This window comes from Cardiocondyla obscurior, linkage group LG28 (genome assembly GCF_019399895.1).
Source record: "Cardiocondyla obscurior isolate alpha-2009 linkage group LG28, Cobs3.1, whole genome shotgun sequence".
NCBI classification, from domain to species: domain Eukaryota; kingdom Metazoa; phylum Arthropoda; class Insecta; order Hymenoptera; family Formicidae; genus Cardiocondyla; species Cardiocondyla obscurior.
In genome coordinates, this window is record NC_091891.1 from 1,358,944 (window position 1) to 1,381,072 (window position 22,129).

The 22,129-nt window shown below is 39.8% G+C and overlaps 1 protein-coding gene across 1 annotated transcript in view; it reads right to left on the bottom strand.

The window, feature by feature from the left end:
• Window positions 1–22,129, bottom strand: part of LOC139112357 (uncharacterized) — a 59,270-nt gene that overhangs the window by 32,557 nt on the left and 4,584 nt on the right. Inside the window, exons 4-7 of the mRNA XM_070673330.1 lie at window positions 17,239–17,847; window positions 16,115–17,028; window positions 9,960–10,249; window positions 827–1,181 (exon numbers count right to left, since the gene is read on the bottom strand). Of these exons, the coding sequence (XP_070529431.1) occupies window positions 827–1,181; window positions 9,960–10,249; window positions 16,115–17,028; window positions 17,239–17,847 (2,168 nt within the window). The remainder of the gene's footprint in view (window positions 1–826; window positions 1,182–9,959; window positions 10,250–16,114; window positions 17,029–17,238; window positions 17,848–22,129) is intronic.

Genomic DNA, 22,129 nt, shown 5'->3' on the forward strand with positions numbered 1-22,129 from the left:
TTACTAGGAAAATTTTTTTTTCGAAAATTCCACCTCGACTACCTTCTTCAAGCTATTCTCTTTCTGCCGTCGTAGCGATTTAAATTTCTATTATAATTAACAATCGTTGAACTTTTCCACCAATTTTTGCGCAACGCGAGAGGCGCAATTATTATTCCCAAACGTAATGTTGTATCAGCACGTGACTATACCTTGTTGAATATTTTATTCAGATTATTGAACAGGTAGGAATATGTATGTATGGTGGTTAAATTCATTTATGCGTAAAAATATCTACATATATGCGTCAAGACCGATCGCAATTCGAGCGTACTCGCCGCTCGTTTTACGGTCCATCTCGACCGTAAAACATTCAGTTGTGATGGTAATTATAATGGTAATGTGATTAAGTCGATAACGAAATGTCGCGCATAATTATTAACGTTACCGCGTTTAATGTCATTCTACATGAAATTATTGGATTTTCATGCTGAACTACTGGTGCGCATGATAGACGAAGATCGATCGGGATTTATGCGACATTAACATTTCGCGGTGGTTACAGATTGAATCGTCTCTCTTCCTCGAATGATTAGTAGCGCGTAATTGCATATTCGCGTATTTCAATAAATAATACCGCTCACAAATAAATTTATTTCACAGTGGAAATGCAAAAATGTCGAGAGAAATAAGAGTTTATTGCTGAGTTATTACGTTGAGTTGTAATAAAAAAAAAAAGATTTAATTAAATTCCGATGTTTCTACCATTTCGTTTTTACGATACAATAATATACATAGCTGTGTATAAGAAAGTAACAGAATCACGCACAAAAATGAAATTAATTACCTGATAGCGTTGAATATCTCGTGGAAACCGGTGCCTTGGTGACTGGTGACGTCACACGTGGGTAGAGGATGCAGTAAAGGTAAACGATGGCAGAGCACGCTGTCGCTGTTTCTTTTGCTGCTTCCGTTACTGTCTCGATCTCGGTCATTTTGAGGCAGGGGTCCGTTGCCGGTGTTGGGTGCCGGGCCTAAACCCAAGCCCAGGGGAAGTCTCGGTAGAGTTGCGGGTCGCGTCAAGCTACCATAAGCCGTTAACGCACCTCGGGGCAAAGACGAGTAGCAGCGATTTAGCGGCAGGGTGCCGAGGGTGCTGGAGGCGCAGCCGCTGCTGCCAGAGCCAGAACCTGAACCGGAACCTATCGTAAATGTATAGTATCAGGATAACATTGTCGAAGCTTCGCGTATCTTAAAATTCTAGAACAAAGCGAGTCGAGCGTAGAGAAGAAGAAAGATAAAATAAATGTGACATACGATAAGAATTAAATTACATTATTTAAATCAGCAAAAGAAACTGTAAAAAGCGAAATCTGAAAGATAAAAGGTTACCGGCGCTTCAATACTCGTCGCAGAAGCTATTCAATGTCGAATATTAAAATGTCGTGTGCAACGCAACGATCACGTTCTTTCTGTGCGATTGGTTTAAAGGAAAAGATAAATAAGTCCGCTCGAAAGACCTTTATGCGTAGAAGGGACTGGGAGATGGAGAAGAGAGTAGTGCGAAATTGAAAAGGCGAAAGACGGGGTTTATAGAAGGTGATTTGTTCACCTCATACGAGCGGGCAACGTGATGACGATACGTAACTTTTTTATGGGGTAGATGCCCCACACAATTTCCACTTGTCTTATCGATAGTAAACTTTACTGGAGTAGTATACGGAACGTAAGCGGTAGCTGCTACCGCGAGTAAATTTGTTTAGAAGCGTATTTTAGCTGCAAATATACTTCTCGGTTACGGAATAAAAAATTTAATATATCCAGGCAAAGGCGGTACTTCCACCGGGTCGTCCTCGACACAAGAAATTGGCTGCGTTGTAAAGCGAGGTCCGAAACATTACAATTAAATCGAACGAGAATAAGGAATAGTTAGCCGCGGGGATGGCGAGGGGGGGGAGGGAGGACGGGGTGAGAGCGAGCGCGAGCCTACGTGCCGCGCGCTAGGTATATTCCCCCACTACTCCCACTCCCGCTTTGTCCTTCTCCAGCGGTCGCGCGAGCACACACGTACTACGCACGGCACAGCAAGCACATGTTCCGTACCGAAAGAGATTCGCACTTCCGTTTAACGAGAACTATCTTCTCCTCCCCATTCTCTGTGTGAGGAGAACACTTGTGACTAAGTTTTCTTTCCTTAAAGTAAGCTACCTTACTTATACTCAACTCTCTGAGGTGATCTTTCTATTGTACGTACTCGTGTAATTTTTATTAATTATTCGGGCTTTTTGTTTGCAGGTAAGCAGTGCGAGGACGAGGTTCAAACGATCTGAGAGGAAGCTGGTTAACTCTGACGGGAGGTCTAATAATCTGAGAGGAGGAGGCCTCGGAAAGGCATCGTGTAACAACGGAGCAGTCCCAGAGGTAAGAATTAATTTTTTTGAAACACAAAACTAATAGCCTGCCGACTAAATACTTGTAGCATGTCTGCAATTTAATTTTATATATTTTTTTCTTGTTACAGATCGTCGCAGCTGCATCCACCGTGTCGTCACCGCCGATATTATATTATACGAACCGTAGTCGGTTCGTCGGTCGTTCCGGGAGTTCGTTCAGTATTCGGTCGCAATTTTTTGGCATAATTTTATTCCATACGCGAGTGCCGGACAGAAACGCGCAAAAGTGATAAGTAATTTTCGCGAGTAAAATCACGGTCGGGGTATTCGCGAGTTACTTGTGCGCGGAAGGATGACTCGACACGTCCCATCTGAGAGGAGGAGCAGGCCCGGGACGGGTATCCTGCATCAGCGGAGCAACTTTTAGGTAGATATAATTTTTTTCTTTTTAGAAAATTTTTATAAAAATATATCTTTACCTTTAAATTAATTTAAATCCTAACATGTCTGTAATAATATATTTTATTTTATGTTACAGTCACCGGCAGAACTCCAACTCCGCTGTTCATGCAGATTGGTAAGTCGCATCATTTTTTTTTCATAGTTTGCAATTGGGTTTCTTGAACCGTAACACGCTATCAACCATTGATTATTTAATTATAATGACGCGCACAAATCGGGAAATAATCCTTTCGAAAAATAGCGCACGTGAAGCGTGCGCATGATTTGTTCTAGTATTTTTAAAAAGAAGATACGATGCGATCGCGAATAATAAGTTTAACTTAAAAAAAAAAAAAAAAAAAAAAAAAAGAAATAGCGAATTTAAATAAAATTTCATACTTTTCTAATTTCGTGGAGTGACAACGATTCTTTTTACCACCGGTGTCGATTTATTGAATCGAAGCGCAGATTTTAGTTACAGCACAAATTTTATCAACGTTACACTCGTAACCGCGCAGTAACGCGTTGCTCTGTAATCGGGTCCGCTATGTAACGCGATCAATCAACGGGAGGCCACGTAGGCCTGGTTATCCGAGAGAGAGAGTACACTGCCGTGTACGATAATTGTACCATCGCATCCGGCGCATTGAAACGATCGTTTCGTAATTACTAATTAAATTAGGGAATGTTTATCACTATTGCGAGGACGCTATGCGGCCGTATTCGTCTAAACTGGTAGTTGAATGCAACCGGTACAGTGGCTTAAATAACCCGAAAATATTAAAATACTCTTTCTTTCAATTTTAAATAATATTTTACATTATTGTCAGTCACATACATACACTTGTATTAAAAAAAAAAAAAAAAAAAAAAAAAATTAAAAATATATATCACCGAAAAATGATTGCAATATATTCAAGTATAACACAAGATGTGTGAACAAGAACGACGGAGAGCGTGATTTATGTATCGATTTAAAAGAAAAACTGTTATGAATTTTAAGGAAACTGCTAGGTGATAAATTCTTGAATTTTCAGTAACGAAAAAATATACTCTCTCGGCAAATGTAAAGTTGATAAACTTGAATTACGTAAATTAGTTCTTCTCTTTCTCTTTCATTTTACCCCCTGTAGCTACGACGATACCGGTAACATTAACATTGCTCCGAATGTTTAACGAGGGATGCGCGATTCAACTAAGTTTAATACAGATTCCGCGGTACAAGTTTAAACGCTCAAATTCCTTTTTCGACGTGATCTCATCTGCGACGTGTACATCGGTTGAGGAAAATTAGACGTACGGGAAAATTCGGGCAAACCAGCACGCGAGATCCACAGTGAATATTATTCGAGATGCTCTCGCGACGTTTGCTTGATCTCAATGTTTAATTTTACTGATAGCCATCCGTCATAGCGATAGGATATATATTTCAGATCAAATTACGCTGCTCAAATCAATCCACTTTTCTTTCCTCGTATGTTTAAAATTTGTAGTAAAATTTGGAGTGTTTCTCAATTTGTAGACTTTGCGATTAAACGATCCTTGAATCTCTCGGGCTCTTAGGCTTTTGCTTTTTTGATGCTTTTATGTCTCGATAAAACGATGCTTAAATATTCGGTAGATGGTCGTACCCTATCGTCCTCGTCTTGTTCAAAGTTTCTGATTGTTTCTTCAACTACGCGTGTACGTACAGCACGTGCTTTTAGATTTACCTCCGTCGAATTAATTACAACAAACTCATTTTCGGTGACGAGAAAGTCGTGTCCACGAGCCAGTGGCGTGCATTTCTGTTTTAGCAGACAGTATATCTTCTCTTTCCTTCTCTCTCTCTCTCTCTTTCTCTCTCGTAAATAGCTTGCGGAGAATCTCCAAGTTGAGCTGTTATAATAAGTGTTAACTTTTGTTCGCAAACTTGGCACGAACTTCCATACACTTTCTCGAGCATGTGCTTAGACACGCGGGATGTAAATGTGTCGTTCTTTCTCTTGTCGTTGACGTTGTCAAGTATTAAATTGATGGACACCACCGGGACACTGTCGGGGTTTCGCGTAATAGGAAGTTATGTCGTAACTGGGACGTAAAATCACGTTACATCACGCGATCATTCGGACGATGATTAACCCGACGAGATAGCGGACTCGCGATTTCATTAATAAATCATCGGCGCTCGTGACACACACGAAGTGATTATGATAACGTTAATTAGGTTGACGTATTATGATGCCGAAATATGTCGTGTTAAAGTGCCGTGAAATATAGCCGTAAATGTATAATTTTACATTATAATACGTGAAAATTTTATATTTGATATACATTTATTCATTACCGTTTTAAGAAATCTAAATGTTTTACGTGCTTTTCTCGTCTTATTTGAAAGGATTGTAATATCGACTTGAATAATTCTGCTTTTAAAATATTGTTTGTTATTATATCTTAATGCAATATCTCGATAAATAATAACGTGCAAAACGCAGAAGTCAATGGGATGCTTTTCGCGGTAAAAAAAAACTTTTTTTATGAAAAGGTTTCGGTATAAGGAAAATATTGAATATCGTGCGTTCGAGCGTCGACTTATTACCTGTCAGCGTTATAAAGCCCTTTCATATTAATTTATTTAAACATTTGATAAAGAAAGATAAAATCTTAATGTCCTTTTTATTTAAAACTCTTTTCGCACTTTCTTTTTCTCAAAAATAAGCTACAAAGATTATTATTAAAATTAATTTAATAGATTTAAAAGTCGATATTTAACACAAAATAGATTAGATAATTAATAAACGATTCTTAATTTATGGCAAACAATTAAGGTTTTAATGGACTACAAATAATTTTGCTTTTTTCAATTAATCAAGTTAATTCATAAATAATTTTATAAAGACCTATGGAGAAAGAGCGAAAGAGAATTAACCGATTAATAAATCGGTATAAATAAATTTATAGGAAGCATTTCAATAATAATATGGAATAAAGTTCTTTACATTATTTACATTACATTAATCATATAAATTTTATTTAGACATTTAGACAGAAAAAGAAATCTCAAAAATCTCAAAAGTTTTATTAAATTCATTAAAATTTGTTATTTTCCGGTGCTTTCGGATAATGGAAAAGAAGTTTAATGCAATTCATTCTCCCTATCCGAGAGACTTGCAAATGCATAACTCGATATTAATTATTATCTCCTTTATGCGAAGAGAGGTAGAAATTTCTCGCGACGTTGTACTAAACTTATTCGATCACGGTACGGGGCCGGGGAAAGTTTCTGTCCTTCGGTCGATCAGCACAACTTGCATCGCGTTTATCCGCTCGTGTCGTGCCAAACTAATTATAATAGAGTCCGATTGGTGGTGGCGACCCAGTTAGGTCACGATCGGTTACAAGATGACGTTCAATCCTTTCGATGGGAAAAGCAATTTTGCGATGTCGATAGCTTGTGCTTCCCCTTCGACATCCAATTCACATTTTACGTTCTTTAACATGGCGCATTTTTTAAACAATATAATATTCTTTTATTTATAACACGAGCGAAAAACAATTTCGCTATTTTATTACCGTTTCGAGAGAAACATAATTTAGCTTGAAAAATGTATATTTTTTTTTTTTTTTTTTTAATTAAGTATTACTATTAAATTTACATTAAACTCGTATAACCCTTTTAAAAAATGTTGCACAATTCTTGTAAGCGTGATTCCAATTTTTGCGCGACCAATGGTTCGTTTAAAGCAATCAGATAAATTTACGATGCTTCTGTAACGCGTATTGCTTACAACAATAGTCCCGAGACGATTCAATGTTATCCGAGGCGTTTTAGCGTGATTGGATGCCGCTGGCCGGCGAGAAATTGAACTCGGACGATTGAGAAAACGGGCGTTGCGAACGACGATGCAAAGCGATTTCAAGACGAAGGTGAGAGAACGGGGTAGGGAAGGCAAAGCGATTAGAAAGGGATGTTCGACTAAATGCAGCCCTTCAAGCGTAACGGTACTCTCTTTCGAAAACGCGCGGGGTCGATTGAGCGAGCCACAGATATTTCAAGAATGCTAAATGCAGGAATGAGAAATTCGAGATATTACACCACAATTCCCTCTCAGTTAGATTTTCAAGAAATTGAAAAAAGTCTATAACTTCTATTAAAAAAAATTTTTTTTTTAACAATACGGTTCTGATATTTCAGCGCAAACGCTGATTTTCAATAAAAAATAGGAATAAGATGTTTCATCGCGTATTATTGCTAATTGCTACTACCAATATCGAGGTCTCGCGACAAAATGAGAGCGAACTTAAATAATTAATCTTCCAACGTTTCCAGCGCGTTTATGATAATTATAAAGTAATTATAAAACTAGGAAATATAAAATATTACTCGCGCTCTTAATGAATACGCATATACGTAGCATATGTATATTAAACCGCGGTCCAATGTGTTTTAACAGAGTTGATAAGCAAACTCGCGCGCACTCTCAATTCTGCGCTAACATAATAATCGTTAATTGCGCGGACCTTACACGCGGCTCGAAAGTTGTAATGGTGCTTAGTTTCGTTTGGGGCTATTTGCGGAACGTGGCGCCATTAGAAAAACTTTGGGTTTAACACTGCTACGCGGTTGTGATTCTAAGCGACGTATTATTCCGTCCAAAGTAAATAAAATCGCAATTGAACAAACTGCCTAAATAGAAATATCATCAAACCGTTCTGTAAATTGATTCTCTTTTAATTGCAAACAGAAAACAAATAATTGGATTGCAAACAAATTTAAATGAATATGAACGAAATTAACGAAACACATGCAATTCGACGCCTTAATATTTTAACAAGATTATTTATCAAAATGTAGCGTATTGCTATTTTAGCCGGGCGTATATTTAATAAAACGGGAGCGCTAACTTTTTTTTTTAATCAAACCGATAGTTCGTGTTATATATCCGCGTGAGAATACCACGTCTAAGGGAATAATAAAAATAAGCTTGCTTTTAATTTTTATTCATTTAACGCGAGAATGTAATCTCCGATTACGCGACAAGGAATTTTCTATTAATTTTTTTTTATGAGAATCTTTCAACTAAGAAAATGACGATGTAGGAGGTACACACGATTGAGAGCAATTCCTTCGGGAATATGGAAGTCCGCAACCTTATAGCCGCGCAAAAGTCGCGAATTTCCTGGCGAGACGTAGGTAGTTACTCTAAGTACGATCAATTGGCAATTTTGCGGTACGAGAAGATGAGCTGCTCCCCCGATTCGTTATTTGACGAGCCAAACGATTTATGCTCGGCCTTGTAAACAGATTGGTTTCTTTCCAAGTGCTTATAATTAGTCTTTTAAAAAGAAAGAAGGAAACCTCTTATACGCGCGTTATTTGATATTATTAATATTATTTGACATTAAAAATATATTTACTAAAATATGGAAGTTAATTAGGGTAAGAAATTATAACGTCGGGATTATGCTGGCTCTCAGATTATTCATCGTCAAAATTGGCCAACGGTATCAAGTAAAGTTTGTGTGTACAAACCGATAATTGCGTTTACATGCGTTCTAATTCGTCATTGATTATCGACTTTCAGCTTATGATATTGACAAGTTAATTATTAAATTAAATTTAACAAGCAAATTATTTAATCTTTTGTGTCAATGAGAACTTTAGTAATTGATGTATTATTCCATTTTAAAGGAGTTAATAAAATATACTTTAAATTTGGAAAATAAAATTTATCTTTGTTCTCCAATGCAAGATCGAAAAATGAGGATAATACATGTATATGTATAATGCGTTTTTATTTTCTGTCGAAAATTTTTATGTTTAAATGGCAATCAAAAATACTTGACTTTATTGATTTTAATAAATGGAAAAAAGACAAATAAATTGTCCGATTTTTTTGTGACAAATTTATTTTAACTCCATTTATTATATAACATTATTTTAAAAGTCTCGTGCAACAATTATAAATAAAATCGCGTATTTTTAAAAATCGAATTAAACTTTATTTCCAAATAAAATTGTAACATCGTCATATATTTCTATAACGTTAATTTTCTGTTTTAATTTATTAATTTGTTTGTTCTCGTCAATGACTATTTCGTTTCGATTGTTATGAGTACCATAGGCCTTTACGACGAATAAATCGAGCCTTTATATTCTAGTCTGCCGGCAAATGGCGTGATTTAAACTTTCGGAAGGGCCAAAGTTCGTTTTAACGCCGCAACTTTCGGTCGCGCGGATTTGTCGTCGCGATTCACGCGCTTCCGTTTCGCAAGTTTCTAATTCCGGAGTCGGGTTAATGGTGGCGAGCGTACATTGGCGACAATGTTACTTTTGCCATGGTCGGATCGATGTGACTGTGCCGACATAGTTTTCTCGGCGACATGTCACGGTTGTCGCTCTCCTACGGACTGCGGTCGGTCCGTTGACAACAATTCAACCATTATGAGACGCAACCCGAACAGAACCACGAAATTCAACTCCCTTGAATTTACAAAGAGTTGTTCTATTAGCTATTTTTGAAAAAGACAACGCTCGGGATAAAACTTGCTTAATTGATAAATAATAAATGTAATGAGTAAAAAAATTCAATCGTAGAATTTTTTAACTTTAATTTTAATTCTATCTATTAAACGTTTAATGATCCCGATGCAGTATGGAGAGAAAAATATTTCAATTTATAAAAGGGTATAATTTAGTTGCAAAGGAAAAAAAAAAAAATTTTGTCCGAGTGGCGATGAAATACGGAATGCGGTTAATATTGCGAAAAATTCGTGGAGGTCAAATGACGATAGGCACGTATATGTTCGCGCTTCGCATCGGTTGGCAAAGCTCGCAATTTTATCGACACGATTCACCGCGAAATACGCATCCATGCGTCCGATATATGTATACGTAATGTAAATCGTGTTCAGAGAGTTGAAATTTTTAATTAAAAAGCTGGTCGCTGAAATAGCTCTTTACTTGCAGTCTCAGCTTCTACTTTCGTATTTTATTATTTCCGATTTGCCGGATAAAATTATCACGAAGCAGAAGTATCAGCATAAAGAATACTTTCCAAAGTCGATCACGAACCTAACATAAATATTCGAGATAGTTAATTTTTGGAATGTAAGCTTCCGCGGAATCGTGTCGGCAAATCGCGGGCAATAATGGCAAGGTTTTACCCATACTGATGCCAGAGCTGGACGGATCTTCGTTCTTGGCGCCCCAGCTGCCGGCCAGGTTGAGTGCCAGCAGCGGTCTTTCCTTCAGCAACTCGGCGACTGATGCCAGGCCCTCGCATCCGCATCCTAAATGGGGCAAGTGCAACGCCTGCACTTGAATGCAGTCGCGAAGTGCTTCGCAGACACGGGACACTTGCTCGCCGGACAGATTCATGTCGAGCACCAGACGCGACAAACTGCCGGAGGCGTGACTTAGGCCGCGACAAAGAGCGTTCACCACGCACTCCAGTCTGAAATCAATCGCGTTAATGACGGTGTTAATGGGCCACTTAGACTTGCTCTCGCGTTTTATCGTTGAATGCGCGATAATGTCAAATAATGGGCGCGAGAACGAACAAATAAATTGAGAAAGAGCCAAGTACATAAAAGTTACATCACCCACAAAACTTAATAATAATAAAAAAATACATTTACTTATATATCTTCAAAAATTTATATATGAAACTAATATTGAGAAAATCACTTATTTTGAGGTTCGGTAAACTGATAACTTTGCTAGTTATACTTTTCCGAGGATAAAAATATATTTGAAAGCAGACGAAAAAGTAGAGAATTTATATCTGCGATGTTCGGCGAATTGATTGTTTTGTAGTTAAGTATAAGCACCGTACATATAAGACGGATTCATTGCCCGTCATATCATAAACTACAAATGGTTTTAGGCCAAACTTGACGTTGGATTATGCATGTGGTATCGATCTGCTGGGAAAGTGCTGTTAATATTACAGCTGTTATGTACCTTTGGGTTTGAATTATGCTAAATGAAACGCGAGCGAAGGGAATTTCCATCGGTATTACGGTTCGCGTCGTGTTACTTTCCGGTGGTCGGAAAAACTGACGTTGATGAAGGATAAGTTACGGCAGAAGGGAACGCGCACTTTCGAAGGAAGATCTCGGCTTACGTGTGCAAGACGCGCGGTTCGAACGGATGCTGCCGACCGGCGCGGCGGATGTAAATTCGGTCGGCGCGGCGGCGAGTTAACAACGCGGAAGTTTGGCGGACTCGTCAGCGAATATATTTATAGGTGTATGTGTAATACGTATTTCACGCTGTCTATTCGCAGCGCTATTTCTCCGCGCGTAGGTACATACGCATTATGCAAAGTCCCGACCGCGCAACCCCCTTCGAGAAATGGTAGACGAAAGCCTGGATTTTCTCGCGTATGCCAACAACCGAAGGAGAAGATGCTCGCGTTGCACATCCCGATTACTCCCCGGTACTCGAAAATTGGCCGAAGTCAGTGGCACAAGTTCTAACTAGCGTTTAGAACTTGTCGCTTTTCTTTCGCACAGCATTTCGGAGAGAGAACGAGAAAGATAAGAAGCTTTCATATTTTGTCATTCAGGCTATGCGTTATTATGCTCTTTTCGAGCCTTCGTGTCGTTTAATATTAATAAGAATTAGTAATGATAAATTTACATAAATTATAATAAATTAATAGTGGTTCATAAATTCAAATTAATATGTATTAATTGCTATAATTAATTAATAGGTAATATGTAGAAACAAATTTGAATATTTTATTTTATATTAATATTTTAACAAACTTGACATTTTTTAAATTTTTCTTTCCATTTTCTTTAGCCTTTTCTCTTTGCATATGTTCTACCTTCTTTCACGGTCAATTTTTTATATTTATCTGTACCTTCGCGTTATCTTTCTCCGCCGCTTCTTTTTCCCTTGACTTTTGCCTCTCTTTTATGGGGAATTACATTACTGCGATTGAAGCTTTCTTCGCGCGGAATTGGCCGTTCCGCATTCGAGACGTGAGAGAATTGCGGCCAAAGCGCGCAACCGGCGGCGTTCGCGAAAAGCACGAGAGTAAACGGCTAAGTGCAGTTGCGGATACGGCAGGCAGCGTTCTCGTAACGTGAATCGTAATATTAATCGAGTATTCGTTCTGCTTTCCAACATTGTCAGAAAATACGCGGAAAGAATTCGTATCTAGAAGACGCCGCGCATCACGGCGAATGTGATAATCCCTTGCATTTCGCTGCGGAAAGAGAGGAAGAAAGGGGTAAACTTCCGCTGCGAATTGGTAAACTTAGCCACTTTGCATAGTAACTAGCTTTGAGCTTGCGATAAAAGATCGCGAATTAAAAAAAATTTTACTCGAACCGTCTGTCTCTCAGCAGTTGTTTGGTTATTTGAATAAACAAACCGAGGGGTCTCTTAATTTAATTAAAATTAATTTTTCAACAAAAATGCAAAGTTGTAGAAAGAAAAGTTGGATAATTCAGAATAGTAAAGCAGATGAGATCATATAAATTACTTTCGGAATAATTAATATACAGAAATATAATTAAATTATTATTTCATTATTCACAACTATTATTAATTTCTATTAAACATTTTGTCTAAAAAAAAAATTATACCATAATAAAAACAATATTCAACTAACTGCTAATGTCAAATAATACAATATAAAAAAGTAGGATGATAACGGTGATGTCGATCACGATAAAATCACATCGTGCTCGCTTATATGACTTTTATCTCTCAACACGCGATCGTTCCAGTAGTATCAGGAAAGAATAAGTTTTTTCATATTTGAGACGACGGTGGCCCGATCGATTTCCGTCGTTCGAATGGAAAAGATAGACAGTAATATCGACTAGTCGCAACGTGAGAACAAAAGTGACGGCTTACGTCACGGAAAAGCGATAGAACGAAGAGTAAAGGGTTCGGTGATGAGGTAGAGGGTAAAACAAGAACGTTTCGACGCGAAACAATGAGCCCGCGACCGCATTGTCGAGAAAGAGAGAGAGAGAGAGAATTTCTGCGAAGCAAATGGCAGGTCTTCCTACCCTTTTATTCCTCCCCGTAGTCGCATCGCGGAAAAGATAGCTGCTCTCGTGGAGTTTGAAGAGACTTCGCGAGGTCTATACATATATTCGCGTTCGGAGAGAAGACCGATGACGAAAAGCAGAGCGCACGAAAGCCCAGCTTGCGAGCGTAATCGCATTTACCGGAATACAATACGCGAAAGGAAGAAACATCTTTCGGAAAATACTTTTCATGTTGCGAATATTCGAAGAGATATGATTCTCTCGCTTCATTCGGAAGAAATCAGATTTAAGTCGTTTGCAGCCGGTTGGACTTTAAGCATTCGGTGAAAGAGCCTCGGCCCAACAAATTTCATTTGGTCCAGCGGTTAGGAATATATTTACATTTTTGGATGAAAGAATCGTATATTGCGTGTACGAGAAAAAGTGGCGAGTGAAAAATAAAATTGTAAAATATATAACAGCCTTGGGAAAAGTCTTAAAGGAAAAGCGTGTGGCAACGGTATAAAACTAAAGAGATTGAAGCGAGATTCAATAAGAGAGCGCGAAAGGGTAAAAAAGAGAGAGACGGCGAGTTTGGTCGCGAATTAAAGCTCGCGCGGTTCGTAGTTTTCTTTAATTTTCCGTTGTAGCCTTCTCTCTTGCTCCCTTTGTTTTTTTTCCCTCACGGAGCTTTCTTTCGAGAATTTACAGCTGTCCGCAACCTTTGCCGAGAGCACGCTCTCGCTGTTGTGTGCCGCTCGCAGTTCGTAAGTCTTCTTTACTTCCTTAAAAACGAGGAATTCGCGCCACGCCCGGAATACATAATTCGAAGGGAGCGATATGTAGCTTAAAGGAAAAATTTTCCGATAAGAATAAAGAAGTGCCTCTGTATTCTCAGGTTGAACGAGATTGAATTCTTAAGCGCAAAAAAAGAAAAAAAAAAGATTAGTATTCTCATTCGTTGGCCGTTTACTTAAGCTTTTTTCTAGACATCGTCAAATTGTATAATTTACACAAAATGTTTTACTAGTACGCGTCGTTAAATATATTTTACATAAAATCGTGTGTTACTAAGTAATTAAATATATATTATTAAAAATCTAAAATAAAACTAACAATAAAACAAAATTAAAAAAAATATATAAAAAAAAAGAAAGACAATAAATTAATTTTCACGGAATATTTTAGCCAACTAATTTTTTAAAATATACAGATCAATCAAATGAAAATCGCGGTAATATATTCCTAAAGGGAATCAGCATTTCGACTTCTCGCAATTCCAAATTCGAGGTCGACGCGACGGCAAGTTCATCGGTGAATCGAGTTCATGAACTCCGGCGGAGAAATACTTTCTCCGTTTCCTTGGGGACACGGAAAAAGAGAGAGTTCAAGCGTCTCGGTAAAATCGAAAAATATAAAGTTTAAAATAGGCGAGTCGCGGTCGAGAGCGCGTATAAAACGGGAGAAGCCGGTGAAATTCAAGTTAAGCCACGGGAGTATGAGCAAGAAATTAAAATTCACCGCGAGGGACGTGAGCAAAAAATGTTGAGAAGATTTCGTTGAGAACGCCGTTGCATACTGCATGTGAGCAATCGCAGGCTCCCGCATTCATTTGTACGCGTAAATGCGTGAAATAGTCCTATTACGCTCGGTAAAGCAGCGGAGAAAAATGCGGCAGTACGCAAATGGAAGGAGTTTGCATATAAATTTTTTTTTTTACACAAGTATCGTGCGGTAAATCATTTAGTTTAATTAATCTAATGTAGACGGCACAATTTGAGCGTGTGTGTAGAGTTAAGTAACATAAATCTTTTATACCAGAAAATCACAAATCCTTTAATAACGAAAAGAAATTAAACGACGCTATAATTTATTTTTATTTTTATTTAAGAAAGATTGACGATAATGGCTATTGTCAATTTTTTTCTCTCCCGTTACTCCGCTCGTAATTATTACGATTCTCATTATGAAGTCGTTGTTGAATTTCTCACGGGTATAAAAACCGCAGACGAGGTGGACTACCTCGGGAAAAGTTTTCCCGTGAGCGAGTCAGGTATGCAAGTATGCGAATGTATATTCACTCGAGTCTTGTAAGGTAAACATGCTTTTTCCACGTCGACCATTTCTTCGCTCCCTTCGGGCAAAGACAAATATCCGCGCGATGGACCCTTTCGTCGCCCTTCGTCGCGCGACAAAACAAATTTCTCAATTTTGACGTCTCCTGGGAATCGCGCGAGCCGGATGAAAATTTTCGGGGATGGTCGCCGAGCTTAACGATAAATCCTGATGATTTATATTACGTCCGCGAGCGCATCGCGGCGACGACTAACGTTTTAAAATGTTTATAGCTGCTGCAGAAACAAAAATATTAATTATTCTATGACATATTATATACTCAAAACTAATTTTGCATCTCGAAATATTTATCATTAATAACTCATTATTATTTTCTAAATTCACCAAGAATGTTTTTTTCTTTTTTTTACAACCGACGATATAAAAACTCGATATAAATGTCCGTTTCTACACGAAAATTAAAACGCTTTTATTAATATCGTTCTTTTCTCGTTTTCCTTCTTTTGCTTTTATATCTTTTAACGTAGAAATCTAAATATAGATCCGCTCTCTCGTCTTTCGCGCTTCTTTCGCGGTATAAAAGAGCAAATATTCTCATTGGCTGTTGTCCTGGCGAACCTCATATACAATCGAGCGGACAAGCAGGCTTTCTGTAATAACTCTTCGTCGCCGTTGAAGCTATCGACGGCGCTCTATCGAGCGTCCTCGAGGTGCAATAATGCCGACACATTCACTAGGTTCTTTATCCTTCGAGCTATTGAGTCACGCGAGTGGATCGATCGGACGAGTCGTCCAGTATAGTGGTCCAGTACGTTTCGACGCGGAAAATTGTCGTTATGACCCATTGTTAATTGAGAAATTCCACGGAACAATAGCGCGCAAATTTTAAGTGAAAACTTAATCGTGATAAGATAAAAGAGCATTAATTAAGATAAGTAGAAAGGAACAATGGAACGCAAGAAAATTAGTAATAAAAAAATAAAAACAATGAAGCAAATGTGAGAACGATTAAACGATCAAGTCGGAAACTGTTAAGACAAAAATATGAACTTCTCTGTGTATCAATCTCGGTAACTCAATTACGTAACGGTAAACCTGCCCGGCGCGTTATACATAGTTTATTCTCCTGAAACACACTTAGCTAGCAATCTCGCGAATTGTTCGAAAGTTACTATCCTCGGGGAGTTCGCGACAACTTGAAAAACGATTTGGAGTTTACCCCGCCGAGTGGATATATCTGCGAAACTCACCTATCATGGGCGGCTTCCTCGAGACAAGTGATGACAAGCTCGAAGTCGTTGAGCTTCTTTTTACCGAGCACGCTCTTGAGGTGTCCGGCCAGTCGCTGCGCCTCGTCCGCCGGGAATTCCTGTCCTAGCAAGGACGTGATCCTAACGAGTTTGACGCTCTCGTTGCCGGCGAGCGCGTCGAAGAAATCGTCCAAATGTCTTGGATCCGAGCCACGCTCCAGTTGGAACACCACCTCGAGCGCTTCGAGCGTGCAAGCGGGACTCTCGAGGATCCTGGCCCATCCCTCTAGCTCGAGAGGAGACGTATGCACCAACGGGGCCGGAGGTCGCTCGTTGGGCGCGGGCCCGAATCCGGGACCCGCGCCGACCAGTCGGCAGACCGCTGAAATGTTGCCATCGGACGCGCCGGCCGCTTTCAGCAACGAAAACACGGCTCTGGGTGGCACTTCAAGTGGACATAATTGATTCAGAATCAGATGTGTCTTCGGGCCTAAAAGACCGGCCAAATGACCGATAATGCCCGAAGGTAGACCCTCTAGTTCGCGGCGTAGAATGTTAGCGTATTGCGCGACCGAAGTGAGGTAATAGGCCGCTAGGAACTCCGCCACTGCCATGTGAATGGGCGTGTAAAGATCCGGCTTACGTCTCTGACCGAAGGTCAGTCCCCTCGTAAGAAAGCCAAGTCGAGTAACCTCGATGCCGCCACCTCGTGCCCTTAGCTCGGCCTCCGTGTAACAGCATCTGCCCTCCCTTAGGGCGGCCAGGGACACCTTGCCGAAGTCTTCGAGACGCTTTCTACAATGGCCCGGGATCTCCTCGTTATAGGGAATTGGCGGGTCTAAGCTTCTCTTCACGATGCACTTCACTGCTGCCTGTACGAGGGCACTCGTCTCGGTCGGCAAACTCCCATAATCCTGACAAAAAAAAAATCGTCCCCGTGAATCAAAATAATTTGTTGAATTTTTCACGGTTTATTATTCCGTGCGTTATTAAAATCTCTAAAATATACGAAAAAAATCGTAATTAATTAAACGTATGCGAGTTCCGTTAAAAAAAAAAACATAACTCTGTTTTAAAAATTAAAAATCTATCGTCGATAAAAAAATATAAGCGACAGATCTTACCTGATATAAACAGCAGAGCATAATCCAGCCAAGTGGATGCTGGCCGAGTTGTCTGACGGATTGAGGTTGTACGTTGAGTGCCTCGAGGAATTCGCAGGCTTTCTCGGCGATATCATTGTGAATAAAATAAGCTACGCAAAGCCGTTCGACGTGCGGCCACTCGAGGCCAGCCAAGTGGATTCTACGTTGGACCAGAGGTGCTAGAGCAGAGGAATTGCTAGGCGAGCACGTGACTAGGATCCTGGCATCCGGAAATAGCCGTCCCTCCAGTAAGTCGGCCGCGTCACCGAGCGACGCCCGACCGCCTACGCACTCGTCGTAGCCATCCAGGACGAAAAGCACGCGATCTTCCATCAGGTGCAAGGTGCGCCATACCTGGGTAACCGCGTCGCCCAGCGCGGCCGTTCTCGGGAACAATTCTCGCGCCAGATAATTTAAGACAGGGCTACCGCGGAGCTCTCGCAACGGCACGATAAACGCCAGAGCAGGACCATCGCTCTGACTCGCCCACTGATGCAGTAGTCGAAGACAAAGAGTGGTTCGACCGCTTCCGGGACCACCCTCGACGGCGACGCGCCGTGGTGCCTCCGACACGGTTCCGTCGCTCAGCTGGAAATCACAATTCGTTTCGCTTGAGCGACAAATAATATTAAAAACTGGAAAGACAAATCTGTTGTTCATGTCGATGGCTCTTATCTTATCACGATTATTACGATTATTAAAGTATGATTATTAAAGTATGATTGACGTGGAAAATGCATGATAATTGCAAAACTACTCGCAAAACATTATTTACAAACAAGATAATTATAATCAAATAAAATACAAATAAAACCGGAGCTATTAAAATTTTTTAACAAAAATGAAAATTATAACAAATATAATAAAATAATTTAAAGTATTTCACACAGCGAATTGGAAAAGGGCGGACACGTAATATTATGCATGTTGCTTTAATTTAAATTTTACATAACAAAACGCGAGAACAAAAATATATTACGCAGCGTCAGAAATGTAACAGTAAAATAAAAAATGTTGCAAATTAACGCGCAAACTAAAACAAACTTGTGACGAGCGTCACTAACGTGGGCCACCCGATGGAAAGAATGAATAAAAAAAAGTTAATGCGACGAGTTATAAATTGTTTCTTCACGTAGAGAAAATTCCTTGTAAAACCGACGGCACGAGAGGATAAGGGGAAAAAAAGTTTAGTCACTTCGTGACCAGCTTCTCGGATACTTGTCGATTTCCAGATCTCGGTTTCCGGTCAGCCAATTAGAACCTAAAACCTTCCCCACGAACCGCTAATCCTCTTCGATCAGCCGTCGTCTGGGACTTGGAAACACTTCGGACACCTTATTGCCTGTTACACGTGGGGCATTCGATACTACGTTCTGTAATCTTGTACCCGACATTATAGCGAAATGTTTCCCCACGAGAATCGATACGCCTTTCCTCTGTTTGCGAAACCGCGAATTTTTCAAACTCTCAAGTTTCAAACGTTCTTCATTAAGCCTCGGGATTAAAATTCTCTTAAAACAAAATTTTATTCAACTAAAATAACATTTTAATGTTAAATTGGAATTCGTATCCTTAGAAAAGAAATTTTTATTTCTGACGATTCGTAGTCCTCGTGAAATATCGATAGCGTTCCGACGCGGTCCGTCAACAAATATCGCGCAGAGTGATGTTATCTGCTCAGTTACCGCTAATCTAGGGCAATCCCTGACAGTGTATTGGCGTAATGTTGGAAGCAAAAAGTATCACGTGACATTGCAGTTACAGCATTATGCAAACGATTAGCGGGAACGGGCGATTAAGCCCGGTCTGTTTCGCGATGAGCAGCACCGAGGTCGACCCTGTTAAGCGGCGGTTAGGGCCCCGTGGTATCGACGGTGATGGTAAATCCGATCGATATCGGCAAGCAGTATCGCGATTTCCGTAATCGAGATCCGTAATCCGTAGTACGCGGTGCACGCGGCGTTTGCCGGTCATTCACTCTGTCAGCAATAATCGATCCGGTCGTCGGCGTACACAATCTGTCGGCCGACGGATAACAGCGCCGCCCATTATACACTGCGTGATTGCAGCATCCGGTTATTGGGACGCCGCGGATGAAAAAGAGCGCGATACAAGTCCATTCATCGCGTGTTACCCCGAGCAATTTTCAAATAAAATGTATATTTGATATAACTTTTATCACATAAAGCGCATCAATGCCGACACGCCTATATTTTGCACGCCGCCGCTTGAATATGCACGTATTTCGCCCAAATATTATCAGCTTATCGTTTCGATTTTGATTCCCCGATTAATTCAAATATTTTTATACGCTCAAAAATTTGATCGGCGTTTAATTTAATTTTCTTACTTGCCGCGAGATAGTTATGTGAAAGGACCTTGTCCATTTTCACTTGCCCGCGCATTAATTTGTTGCGCTTTAATATCAAATATAAAAATGAAATTTATTAGAAACGTCAGTAAGGTATGTCAAGCTTTCGAGATATGTCAGATCGGCTCTTTTACGGGTGATAATGTTTGAGAAATTATTGAAGGATTTGAGATATACACGATACGACGCAACGTTAATAGATTAATATATTATCGAGCAATATTTCTAGTTAAGAAACGCAAATTGGACTGACGTTCGATTGAAATTAATTGATTTGAACGTTAACCGATGGGGATTAACGAAACGTCGATAGCATGACGCGAGTTTTTGACGAGATAATGCAACAACGTGGATGCATGAAGGATCGTAAGCTCGTTACCGGATAATCCGCCGCAGAATAATTCCTGCGTCACGCGGGATCTACCTATCAATCCTTCGGTAGGGTTGCATTTGTTCCGCTCGCTTCCAGTCTCGAATGCTGGCAAGCGAGAAGAATATTCCGCGAGAACGATGGGCGTAAAGAGCGGGAACGGTCACGTTGCAAGAATACAGAACGATAAATCCTCCGTTTCCGAGGAGATTAGAAAATCCGCGCGCCCGTAAATATTCTTCGATAAACCGGGACGGAAAAGCGCGTCGGAGGCGAGCGGCATTCGTTATTATATTACGTAAAGAGACGAAAAGTGGATTATTTAAATACGATTTGACGAAATAGTCGATTTTCCGGTGGGTGATAATACAGAGACACTTTTCGTGCGGAACAACCGCCATATATTTTCTTTGAATTTTTACATAAGTCATTTTCGCTTCGTCGAATTTAAAAAAAAATGAGAGAGAACTAAATTTAAATTGCCACGGGGATGTAACTATCAATTTTTAATTACTACATATTTTAGAATTCTAGTAAAGTCATCAAATTGTTGCATTGCATAATTATCGCACGATCGTTAATATCACCACGATATGCCACAACAAATACCTGACGCGACGCACGTCAGTGCCAATTATTTCTGCCGGCAATCCAATTAGACGCCGCGACCTATTCCCGCGGAGAGATGAAACGATTGAAAACGATAGCGGCGCGTCCACAAATCTCGGCAAAAGGATCGGCGTCGCGCGCCCGTTCATATTCATGCGACACCTCGAGAAATATCGCGCTTCATCTCGCAGCGGAAAATTTAAGGAGACAGCGATACGGGAAACGATGGGGACGTTTCGCCTTCTTTTGCCTTTCCGCCTAGCGATGTGTCTCTCTGCGAGCATATCGTGGAAAGAAACGCGATGAGAAAAGTCCGCCGCGGAATCGTGCCGTGTAGCCTATTGCAGATATACGCCTCCGTATATATTAGAAACGGCAGGCAACGATTGGATGTCGATCGATCCACCGCCGTGCGTTGTCCTCTCAGCCTCGGGTCGATCTATCATCGATCCGATCGCGTAAACTGACGGAATGCGCAAATACGCGCGGTGCATATCAGTCTGCGTATTTCTCCGCGGAAAAATCTCTACAATGAAATAATAAAATAGCAGACCTAGTGGCTTTTCCCCGCAACATCGATGCTGCCGATGAAAATCTCTTTGCATTTTTTACTTGACCGCGGAAAATTTACGAGAGTGATACACTTCAGCGCGTTTCCGTTCGCTACTTTAATATCGCGGCGCCTCATTACTGATCTCAATTATTCATATTCCACGACCACTTAATTTATTAGAATTGGTCGGTTTCTTCTCCCATTTTTGATAACGTTTATCGCAGTTTATATTCCAGCGGAGTATAATGTTTATAGCGCATGTCCACTATTACATAAAGAAGTGAATTTTCGAGCGCAACGGCCATTAGTGAACAGCGTTACTCGATCCCTCCATTGCATGCAAATTTGTATAGCGGATAATAAAAATAATCCACCACCGTCGCGTGAAGTGGTCGCCATAATTTTTTATAAATTGAAAACTGAGGCAATTGCGTTTTTTTTTTGCGGAAGGAAAAAAACAAAGAGCAAGAGTTGACGCTACGTCGATTTTCCATATTTTTATTGAAAACATCGATGCTCGATTCGAGAGTCTTAATCGGTCGTTTTTTTTTTTTTTCACGTATCGACCTCGATATTTTGATTCTGGCAACCTGGTGAACGTCAACAGGATTTACCGCGAGTTGTGTCCGGTTCTCAGGGAATGGCTTGTGTTGGTTTGCTCGCAATATACACTGATTCTTCATCGGTTTTATTCGCAAATACTTTGACAAATTGGGAGATTTTTTCCGGAACGGACAAACCACATTCAATATTTATAAAAAATAAAAAAGCAATATTGTTCAAAATAAATTATTAAATATTTAGTTAAACTTGAATATGCATTAATTAAAAATTATTATGGGACAAAACGTTTTACATGCCAAAAAAATTATTATTATTAAAAACTGTAAAATAATAAAAACAATAAAAATTAACGGAATAATGAAAATTCGACTGATATTTACTCTCGCGGCACAAGGTAAGCCAA